Consider the following 12,785-nt stretch of genomic DNA (forward strand, 5'->3'; position numbering starts at 1 on the left):
CCATGTAGAAAAATAACTGTGTGTAATAGTATAATTTATTTAAACCTCATCATCTTGATTTTGTTTATAAAACTGGATAAGAATATCGACTTCTAAAAGGATTTGTAGTAAATCACTATCACGTTTCCATTTTACTAACTCGTGATCAACAAATTCAGTTAATTGACTTCTAAGAGCCAAATCTGTACTGACCAAAAACTGTTGACGACACCAACCATAGAGAATAGAAAATGGAACTCCTATATTTAAATGATAAATTTAATCTAAACCTTATAAGTATATCCTAATTTAGTATTATCAATACTTACCAACATATTTTTTATCATTTTTATTTTCAATACGATCTTTAATTAGCAACAATAATATACGCTTTGAATTTGAAGTTAGGGATTTATAGACGTTGCTTAAAGCTGATAAGGTATGCGTGGCTCCAGTATTTTTGACCATTAAAGATTCCATGAAACTTGTTTCAACTGAGTAAGAGTTGTAACTAGTGCAATCCATCCATATAAAGTTATAATCACCTAATTTTGTATTGTCCCACACTAAGTAACATTTAAACATTAATTAAATTATCTGATTTTAACCAGTAATTTCTAGAAAAATATTAAGAGTACTCAGTGCCTACTTAGAAAATTTTTTTCAAGGATTAAAGATATTTTTAAAATGAATATAAAATCCACAAATATGCCTGAAGGGTACATCTGAGTGGAAAATAGTTTGCCAGGCCAAATTTCAGAAATTCTTATGTTTCTTTACATGAAACAAATAATTCACCCTGTTTTTCTAATTTTATATCTTTGTTTATTCTTTAGATAGATTTTTGAAATTTATACATAGAGTAATTTAGAACTCTGCAAAAAATGAGCTCTTTTTTTAAATAAGAGGATTTCAAAGTTTTCATTTTTGTTAATGTTAAAATGACTCATTAGTAAAATTATTACTTCTCATATAAGTATAAAAGTGAAAATTAGTACTTAAATTGGTTTTATAGTTATTAAAGTAAATTAAAAAAAAATAACTGACAATTGTAATTTTCTCAAAATGAATAGTCTTACAAGAGTGTTATTTAACTGGCTCATTACTCACTTAGGAATTACATGAATGATAGTGAGAGAACTTAAACAAAATTTCAACCTACCTCCAAGAAATCATTGGACATGATGGAAAAGTCATTTTAGGCCTCATTTAAAAAACTGGGAAAGTGTTAAACACTACAAATAAAGAAGTAGTATAACTCATAACAGTACTTTATAATAGTTTTAATTTGATATAGGAAAAAGTTAAAATAATGTTTTTTGAAATTGTATTTATATATTAATATTATAAAACAAATCTAACTGACACTCTTATAACTTTTGATACAATCAATATTTTTTTTTAATAATTATTTATTTTTAAACTTAATTCAAGTCATAATTTTTATTAGTTGTTTTTAATAATAAAAATGATAACAAATTATTTTAATATTAAAATTTCAAAATAGAAAATATTCTTTTATGGTGTCAAATGGAAGTTTAGAATAAGGATGGCCAACCCCAAGTAATTCGGATAAACGCAAGGAAAAAGAAAAAGATTAAAATTTTAAATAGCCAATTTAAAGCACTTTTCTTCCAAAAATAATTAATATTTTGATAATAATTTTAGAATTAGTAATTATTGAGTCGTAAGCAATACATTGTATGCTTTATAAATATACACCAATATAAGTTGTATTCATCCTACACACCCATTCTACATATTAAAATGTTTGTAACTCAATAATTAATCATTTAAAAATTGTTATTTTAACTTCAATTTTTTTTTTTTTTTAAGAAAAGTGCTTTAAAATTGGCTATTTTGAATTAAAAAAAAAAAACCCTTTTATAAAATTATCATTGTGTAAAAATATGAAATTATATAAAAACAGATAAATAAATTTTACTTCAACAAGCTCCTTGCTCTATAGTTCAAAATATTTTAATTGGAGTTTGACACAAGACTTTGGTTTGAAGCAATATAATCATTTAGTAAAATTGTAGTATATAAATACAATTGTTCAAAATATTTTATCAAGATTACATCAATAAGAACATTTTTGGAGGCAATTTATACTTAAAATTTTACATTTAGAGAATACAAATTTGATTAAAATATAGCATTTTGGCTCATTAAATTTGACGTCCAGGGTCTCCATTGTGGCCACACAGGCCATATATTTTACTAAAATTTGTACTCTTATAATGTAAATTTTTAAGTATGCATTGCTTCCAAGCTTTTCTTATTGTAAAAATATTTTGAACTATAAACTTGATTGCTTTTCAAAACTAAATTTATTTATCCGTTTTAAGTTCATTTTATCTTCTTACACGATAGTGATTTTATAAAAGCTTTTTTTTTTTCATTTTTTTAACAGATATTTTTTAAATTATTTCAAGTATGCAGTAAAGTTTTACTACAATGATTTTAATTACTATTAATATTAATACTATTAACTATTCCATTTTCTTTTGTTGTCACATAATCATAACTGAAAATTTGCTACTACTAAAAATTGTAATATATTACTATTTAACTAATATTTTTTTATGCACTTACTTAAAGCAGCATTGACTCTATCAATACTAGCAATAAGATGAATGTTTTCTAGTGAACAAATTCTAGATAACACATGCTGAACTTTATAATTTTGTAGTACATTCCCATCAATGTTGTGAACAAGTAGAAAAATTTGATCTGCATTTTTTGATTTCTGAGCTTGTTCAATTTGTTGAATTGCAAGTTCTGCACTTCCTGGACAATTTTCTAATTCTAATAAATCAATTGTTATTGATTCCAAAATCTTAAATATACAATAAAAATTAAATTTATGTACAAATGTTACTAATTTAATCAAATAAGTTTATTTAAATTTTAAATGTCAGACTTTAGATTAATACATTAATAGATGAGTTTAATATGCATAGCCACAGCTTTTAATGAAATTTTTACCAAATATGAAATGTGAAATAAAACATGTGATTAATTAACAAATATATTTTAGCTTTGATGCAAAGCTGAGTAGTTAATAATTTTACAATAATGAGTTTTTTTGTGGCTGTCACTCACTTTTCTCAGCTTTCAGCAAACAATTTCTTTCAATGATACGTCAAAGAATCACAAATTTTATCAAGTCGAAGATATTACCTTCAAAAATTGAAAAAATCCCTCATTACCCGTTAATGGGAAATCAATTTCTTTAAATTAAACACTACCTACAGATTTGCATCAAAGCATTTCTTATGATAGTGGTTTCAATTACTGTCAAATATTAACTTATCCCAACTATGCTCCGTCCACACTGTGTAGCTGTATTTTTTTTAAATAGTTTTAAAAATTCAGTATAATTAGAACCTGATTGTAAGGATAAGTATTGATTGAAACCACTATCATAAAATGTAAATATGATCAAAAAAACTACAACTCTCTACATTTTACTTAAGGAAAGTTAACTTTTACTATAATTAATTATAATTTAAAAAAAAACACAGCACAGGGGGGTCGCGGCACAGTGGTGACGTGGCATAGTTGGATCAAGTATAATGATATCTGACAGTGATTAAAATCACTATCAAAAAAAAAACGCTTCGATGCAAATCTTTAGATAGTGTTTAATTTTAAAAAATTAGTGGATTATTCCAAAAGCTTCATAAACTGCTAGTTCCTTATTAATATCCTGATTAAGATAAAGTATGTCGAATGAAAAAGGGATTATTAAAAAATATTATTTCTCATAAAAAAATTATATTGATCAATACACTTTTCAATAAGTTATAGCATTATAAAGTTAAAAATATAAAAATGAATTTTTTTACAAAAATTGTATTTTTTTTATCAAGTTTAATGTTTGTTTTCACCATGAAGATAAAATAAAGTCCGAAATTTTTTTTTTTCATGATAAAGTATATTACATTAGCTTTAATTTAAGATATATATAAAAGTGTCAGACCTTCCGGAACATTTTCAAAAATTAAGTTAAAAAAATTAATTTTTTGTGAAAAAGTTGTCATTTTAAATCCCCCCTGTGGGCAAGTAAAGGGTCACATATAAAAAAAAAATATACCAAATGAAAGGTAATGATATCATGCATCTATATAAAAAAAAATTATATTGATATGTTCATTTTTGAAAAAGTTATGACAGTTTTTAGTAAAAAAAATTGAAAAAATTTCAAAAATTAGCGATTTTTAAATTTGTAATTTTTTTGGAGGTTTCCACTATTTACGGGGAACAAGGGAATTTTTTTCAATTTTTGAGGGTAATGTCTTCGACTAGATACAATTTGTGATCTTTTGACGTATCATTGAAAGAAATCGGTTCGGTGAGAGCTGAGAAAAAATGGTAACAGACACAAAAAAAAACACATCATAGTAAAACCAATACCTTCTCAGCTTTGCATCGAAGCTAATAGAGAGAATATATTTATATAAGTATTTTAAATGTTAATTTAGATTAATAAAATCATAAATAAAACAAAATTCTCTTACTTCTTTTAATGTAAGACCCGGGCAAAATCCATTTATGACTATAACCAATTCATCTTTTAACATGGAATTTTGAAAATCGTCAATTAATTGCTTTTTTGATCCAAGTCCATAAAGTAATAAATTAAAACCTTCTCTATTAAAAATAAAGAAATGTTATAACTATAATTTAGATATAACTCTTTTACATTTTATTATTACTTCAATAAATTATACCAATAAGGGAAATTTGATGTGATTCCTTGGTATAATTGTTTATATTTTTCCTTGTGCATATAATTAACATTATTAGCTATTTTATCTATTTGGCTCTTTTCTAACGTAGGATTTTTCAATAACTTTAATGTATTATCTGATGTTTTAGATTTTTTCATAGATTTCACAGTCTTAGAAAGGAAATATTCCTCTGCCTTGTATAGCTAAAAAAATTATTTTAATTAAAGAACCAAATTAATTTTTTCTTACTTAATAATGCTCTTCAGAATATGAAAAATATGTAGGATAGGGATCTTAAAATATCAAAATATGTATGCATTATAGCTATAAATAATTAAAAAATATTTATTTAACATAGAGAATGATATCAAACAACTTGATAATATTAAAAAAATTAAATAAAAATATTTTGTTATAAATTTTTATTTTGTATGTTTGGTTTTAGCAAAATTCATACAATACTTATATCCAAAACCTTGAACACAAATTAATCAAGATAAATGATATCCGAAATAACCATAAGTTAATTCCTTTGTCTTTTCACCATAGCAATACAAATATCTTACTTCTTATTTAACTATTAAATAATACTATCACTTGAACACCACTTTTAGAGCACATCTCTTTTCACATTCCACAATTTAATTCTCATAGAACTCCAAGTTTCCACCTTAAAATCCATCAAACAAATTATGATCAAAATACTCTCAAAAGAATTTTAAATTAAAGGCTAAATTCTAGTTCAGGCTTTTTCTTTCTATCAATAATATGTCACTTAAATTAATTATTCAACCATTTATTTAATTATATTTAATTTAAAATAAATTAATTTTGCCTAAGTTATTATTTTTTCTCTTCTTTTTCCTCGTTTTTATCCCAATTACTTGGCCAGCACTTTATATATTTACTATTAATATATATATATATTAATTTACTTAAAGTGAATACACTTTTGAAATTATAACATATAAAATACACATTATTGAGTGGAATAATAAAAAGTTCTATACATTTTATTTTGTTTGCTAAAAAGTATGCTACAGGCCTCAACATTTTGGTAACTAATTTCAAATACACCTAATGTACTTGTGTTAATCTAGGTCTGCTGATAAAATAATCAAATTTATTGTAATTATTATATTACAAAAGAAACTTCTTTTTTTCTGATAGATCTTCTCAAATTATTTGCAACTTCTGGTTGGTTAGATTTAATTTTGAAATGAATACTTGAATCACTATCACTCTCATCACTTTTTTCACTATTGCTATAATCTGTATCATTTAACTCACTTAACTGCTCCAGTTTTTGCTGTGCTATTTCTAAATAATTAGAAAACAATGAGATTTTTAGGTATTTTATTTAAGATGTTAAAAAATTACCTTTGGCTATTTTTTTTCTTACAACTTTTGGCGTTTTTGTAAGTAAATTATCAGAAGATACATAATTATCTGATGTTTGGTCAACTATTTCAATATTTGATTTTTTATTTATTTTGGTGACTTGTACATTATTAGCTTTCATGGTTGTATTTGAATCAATACTTATAGAACTGTTCTGGTTAACTAAAAATAACCTTAATTAGTTTTTACACTACTAAGTTTAACTTCAATTTAATATAATTAAAATAACAACATTATAACACTTAAATTTTTTTATTAATATTTAATATAATATACATCATAAATTATATTAATACATTGATTATCTAATTAACATTTAAGTTCTATAAATAGTGTGAAAATTAATCTAAAAATATTATTTTAAAAAATAATATATTTAAAAACAATAATATGACCCTCCAAAAGAAATTATGACTATTTTTCATTAAAAATACAACATTTTTAATGTTTTTATTAAATATTAGTGATCGTCAACAATATATTTACCTATATTGTATTGGTAAATATATCACTGTTTACAATAATAGTATGAATAACAATAAGAAACTAAAATAAAAATACCTTTCATTTTTTTATTAAGATCATTATTTTGTGTAATTGATACAATTTTAGATGTAGTTTTATTTAACTTTGAAATACTTCTAGTAGAAATCTTTTTATCGTTATCATAATTATCTTCATTGTCATCATCAAATAAAGCTAAAAAACATTTAACTATTATAAACTAATTTAATATAAAAATGTATCACACAATATCTTAAAAAATATATTTTATAAAATAATTTTTTTTTTCAACAAAAGTGTATTAAATACTAAATATTAAATGTATTAAGTGTATTAAGTAAAAATTTTTTACTTGAACCTTCAAAAGACATTATTAAAAATAATCTAAACATACCTATTAACTTCACTCAGTTTAAAAATATTATTGAACTAGCACAATTCAAGCATGACAAAGATGATATGTCATTGGAACTACTTGAATATGATCTTGACATTGGGAAAATGATAGAAATAATGGAAAAGGTTTTCCCACAGCTTACAAAAACACCAAGACTAAAAGTTTGGTTGGGTTATTAAAGAATAAAATCACTGGATTTTGCAACTATTTACTAAACCTTGGTACTTCCCCACAACAATAATATTAGTAATACTCTTATTATAATATGTATGTATATACATACATATAGACTATTGGTTTAATGTATGTTACGAGTAGTAAGGTGATATTTGGTAGGACCTAAAGATAGAGAAATCAAAAACTAAAATCTCTAAAATTGGGGTTCTTGTGGTTCCCACACACCAAATTTTATTCAAATCAAAAATAAACATCGCCACAATATTTCCCCTTAAATTCTTATATAAATTGAGTGATCACTCGATTTTTTGTAAATTTTGTATCTCCCGCTAAACTTTGAGTTCAAAATTGGAAAAAATTTATAATTTCAAACTTATAACAAACAATTACAAACAGATAGCATTATATATTCAAGAGACTAACTTGAAGACTAATGAACAACTATACTCCCAATATCTATTTATTATATTCTACTATCCATACTAATTTCAACAGAGCAAGGGATAGTGTCGCTATATTAATAAAACAAATATATCCTAGCAAGCAAATACACATCAATTTAAACTTTGAAGTTGTAGCAATATTCATTACAATGGAAAAAACCTTTAACATCTGTAACCAAACCAACCCATTTTACATTTTTTTATTTAAGACACATTATTAACAAATTCCTCAAAACATTTTTACTAATGGGAGACTTCAACTGTCATGATACCTCATGGAGCTTTGACTACACTGACAGTAGAGGTCGAGTTATGGAGTAGCTATTAGAAGATAACAATATTACTCTACTAAATAACAGCAGTTTCATAAGATTGAACTCCTAAAATAGTACTTATTCAGCCATAGATTTCACTCATTGCAGCATCTCTTTTACATAACAAACTTAATAGTCAGTACTTCCAGAAATTTAACTCACCTAAACTCACCTTCTGACTGGAGTCTATTTTTGTATTTATAAATACAGCTAAAAAACAATCATGAAGCTAGTTTACATCTTGTATAACTGCGCAAAGTGACACAAAAACAACATGGAAAAAGTTTGTAGACTTAAAGGAAAAAGTAACAGAAAGACTATACATTAAGGTTGCTCTTATTTTATAAACTATCATAGATCAATCTATATATCCATTATTATTATTTATTTTTTGCAGACCGTATAAAACTATCGGAGGATGAACCCTGACACGGTACTGTGTTAGCCCTAATTATAATCGTAATTCACTCAAAAGGGTAATAAAAATTACCTTTTTGAGAGAACTTTCAACCCCGATTCGGCCCCTGAAGGGGATAAGTTATCAAAACCAAATTTTACCCAAATAACTTTCATATCATAACGAAAAAAAATATATCACATTGGTGGGTACCGAGATCGATCAATGAAAGTTTATAAAATAAGAGCCACCCTACTATACATAAATTAGGAAAACTGATTACAGACTCAACAACAGTTGCAAACAAAATAAGTAAACACTTATTTTAAAGTGAGCAGTGAAGTTTGAGTATAAATATCGAAGTTTGAATATAAATATAAATATCGAAGTTTGAATATGGAATTTAAGTATTTTAATGAATATATTGAGATAAAATAAAGTTAGCTATACATTTTTCAAAAAGTTATAGTATTTAAGGTTGAAATTGTAAAATATAAAATCAAGAATTTTAACACAAAAATAGTATACGGTAGCCATTTTCACTGTGAAGACAAAATAAAGTCCGAAATTTTTTTTTATAATAAAGTATATTATATAAGCTTTAATCTAAGGTATATATAAAAGTGTCAATATTTGAGGAACACTTTTTAAAGTAATTTTTTGTGAAAAAGTTGTCATTTTGAATCTTCCCCTGTGGGCAGGTAAAGGGTCCAATTTATAAAAAATATATACAAAATGATAGGTAAATACTTTATGTATCTATAAAAAACAATTATTTTGATATAATTATTATTAAAAAAGTTATGGCAGTTTTAAGTAAAAAAAATTGAAAAAATTTCAAAAACTTCACTGTGATTTATTCCTGATATACATGGAATCACGGGCCATGACCTTTGCTGTTGCAGTCTTTAATATAAAAATAAAAATACTGGTAATAAAGTATGAGTTATGTTATTTTTCAATGTGTATTTTTTTGGTACTTTACACCTTCAACACAAGTATAAATATATTAATAATTTTTAGATTATTGATTCCAAGTAGCACAAAAATGTAGCTCCTGATAACCCAACCATAATTTTATTGCACACCACAAGATCAGGCTCGGATAAAAAGGAAAGTACGCCTAATGCTAAAAATTTAAGGGACACATTTTCATTAGCAGAAAATAATGAAAAAATTATGATCTTAGTATTCTCATTACTTTATTATTTGGGCAAATATATTTATTGATAGGTCATGGATTTTCCACCCCTGCGACTCAATATACTTTATTTTAGCTTAGTGTATGATAAATCACTTTGTTTTCAAAGTGGTTCTTTAACCTTGGACATCCTAAATTAAACATTAACAAAAAAGTTTTTTAATTGAAAAAACTTTTTAATAATTACATAAATTAGTAATGAAAATTACATCTTATCCTATTACCTTTAGGTTTAACATTTAAAAGTCTTTTTCTTATATTACTCGTCTCTTTCTTGATACTGTTGGGAGTCTTCGCAATGGTTATTTGACTACTTGCTTTTTTTTGTTTAGAAGAATTAAAACTAAACATGCATGCACCAGGTACATCTCCTTCTTCAAATAAAGCTATGCAATTTTTTTTAAATATTAATTTTATCTTTTACATAACACCTAATAAGAAAAAATAAATTTTACAGGAGACACTATTTAATCATTAAATACCTTTTGGTTTATTAGTAGAAGGTAACTCCACATTATCACTATTTGTACTTTCTGGTGAAAATGATTCAGATGGTCTATCTATGATTGTATTCAAAATATACATAGTTAATAATTGAACTCTGTATTATTGAGGGTTACATATATCTCACTCCTTTTAACAACATCATATTTATATAAATAACTTTCTTGATTTTCAAGAGAGTGCAATAACATTAAACGTATATTTAAATATATAAAAAATTAATTATTTCATCTGTTCTTAAAATAATAAGAGCTTGATATATGTTATATTTGATACTATATTTATATGTAACTAAAAATCATTGTTATCTAGGATAGAACATTGTTAAAAGGAGTTAGCAATATCATAATTAATTTTTACAGTTTTAAATAGTTTTTAAGGATATTAATATTTAAGGTTAAAGGTATTTTCTGAGGCCTAGTATACTGCTATATGTAAAAATTACATTAAAATGGCTATATTTAATTTAGATGCACATCGGCTATCTTGATTACAACTTAAAAAGTACCAAAAACTTTAAAAGGTAATAATACTAAAGTGATTATAAATCAAACAACTTACTACTCAATGATTTCTTTGCAGAACAAGGTACTTCTGATTTATATTTAGCAGTCACATCGTTGCGTTTTTTCTTTGATTGTATTGGTACAATAGTGTCTTTAATAATATGTGTAACTACTTCATCAGTAATAAATTCTACTTCAATCGAGCTTTCATCACCTATTGTACCCATTTTTAAAATGAAAACTTCAATGCTTAAAATAAATCCCACGAAATTGATTTGTTTTTATTTTTTTAATTAATTTTGAATGATTTATCATTGAACCTGAATTATTTTTAATATAAAGTTCCAAAATTTTTATTCAGGGAAAATTTTGACAACAAATATTCATGAAGCCCTAAACACCTGGAAATTAGGTTTATAGTCGAATAAAAAAAATTTAACAATTTTTGATTTTAACAAAACAAAACTTCCAAATCATTTTTTCAATTTGATAGAATAAGGCGATTCAAAATTTTTATCTAATTAAAATTATTTCCCTCGTTTTTTTATCATTATCACACTTTTTATCTTTAGTTATAAGAACATTGTTGCTAAATTAGAAAAATTATTATCATATCTAAACTATTTCCGGAAACTCGAAAAAAAATGTATTAACCTTAATTTATAAATTACATAACAAAGTTAGGTATTGGTCAATTTTTTTTTCAATATTAAATTGAATTTTATGAGCAAATTAAGGACAATAGGAAATCCGTTATAGTCAATTTTAGCAGAACTTTTTATGAGTAGATTCAAATCAAAGTTTTTAATTTTATAATTACTTATTGTTTCCCCATGCTAATAAGTGTACTCATAGGCGCAAATAGCCTTAATTTTTTGGGGGGACTTAAGTCTCTCCCATAATATCAGTAAAAACATTACCCCCCCCATAACCGCCCAGTTCACAACTATAATTGTCAATATACAAATACAAAATATTAAATTTTAATAAATAAAATTGAGCATACAGCTTACAACGTTCAACAATTCTGAATGAAGATTAAAATAAACTAAAAATAACCTAAATATTAATTCGTTAATTTTGTAAATTTGTAATGTGCATTACAATGAAAATTGGCGCGTAAAATGATAACAGCTGGTGACCGCTGGAGTAACCATGAGCGAGCGTGTTCTACGTCGGAATCAGTGTACCACCTATTATTTATCAAGTTTGGTAAAGACATATTATCCACGATAAGTGATATAACAATCTTTTCTTATTATCTTGGGTTCTTGCATAATATTGAATTTATTGTACTCCAAAAAAAATGTTGTAATTGGATTAATTTCTAAAATGTATTAGTTATTAATGCTTAGTACTCTTTACTAACTTTTGAATTAGGGGACTTTGAATAATATTGGGGGGACTAAGTCCCCCCAAGCCCCCTCCTATTTGCGCCAATGAGTGTACTAGCTACCCTCTTTCCTTTATTTTACTTTTGTGTTTAAACTAATGTTTTGAAATTACGTTCACGTCATACACATTATATCTAGCTACTTTTTTTATAGTCTCATGTTCATCATAATCTAATTCATTTATCGTAATATTGACTAAATTGTATACAATACTATTAAAAGCTGTCATTGTGTGTTGCTAGCTATGGTTTGAACTGTTCGGAATGTACGTGAACGTGTGTGAGTTTTTCCGAAAAATATCTAAATTTAGCCCCCCCTCATTACTCTTTTGAATAATAAATTCAAAAAAACCAATTTCATCTCTATTTCCTATTAATTTATAAAATTAATTGATGTGTGAAAAGAATTTAAATGTAAGAAGACCTCCATAAAAAAAATCATTTTTTTATAACTCCAAAAATATCTATATACTTATAACCCAAATATTCGGAAAATGGCTATAAGCCGATAAGGGCTTTATGAACGTTTAATGTCAAAATTAATTAGCTTTGAATGTATATTTTTTAAATCTTTTTAGACTTAGAAGACGTACTACTTTTGTTCGAAATAGCGATTTAATAGCGGCAACAAAATTGTTGTAATTATTTACAATAATGAACATTGTTACTCATTATTTTTATTTGAATTGATATAATAAGTAAAAAATATCTAAAATATGTTACAATTATCCAAACTGTAGTAATCACTTTTTGTCGTTTAACTAATCTTGGAAACTCAGAAATATTTCAGAACACAACCTAAGATAACATTAATCATCAATTTTACGACA

The 12,785-nt window shown here is 25.0% G+C and overlaps 1 protein-coding gene across 1 annotated transcript; it reads right to left on the minus strand.

Moving 5' to 3' along the window:
* Positions 1 to 16: 16 nt before the first annotated feature.
* On the minus strand, positions 17 to 11,077 carry LOC126904649 (origin recognition complex subunit 2). The gene is made up of 11 exons (XM_050683844.1): positions 10,618 to 11,077; positions 10,035 to 10,112; positions 9,777 to 9,938; positions 6,681 to 6,818; positions 6,099 to 6,281; positions 5,863 to 6,038; positions 4,704 to 4,921; positions 4,506 to 4,638; positions 2,578 to 2,821; positions 309 to 545; positions 17 to 239 (listed from the first exon to the last, which is right to left on the minus strand). The coding sequence occupies exons 1-11, from the start codon at positions 10,787 to 10,789 to the stop codon at positions 40 to 42; spliced, it is 1,941 nt and encodes a 646-aa protein (XP_050539801.1). The 5' UTR covers positions 10,790 to 11,077; the 3' UTR covers positions 17 to 39.
* Positions 11,078 to 12,785: the final 1,708 nt, after the last annotated feature.

Source organism: Daktulosphaira vitifoliae, unplaced genomic scaffold, assembly GCF_025091365.1.
Source record: "Daktulosphaira vitifoliae isolate Bord-2020 unplaced genomic scaffold, ASM2509136v1 Scaffold_4, whole genome shotgun sequence".
NCBI lineage: Eukaryota > Metazoa > Arthropoda > Insecta > Hemiptera > Phylloxeridae > Daktulosphaira > Daktulosphaira vitifoliae.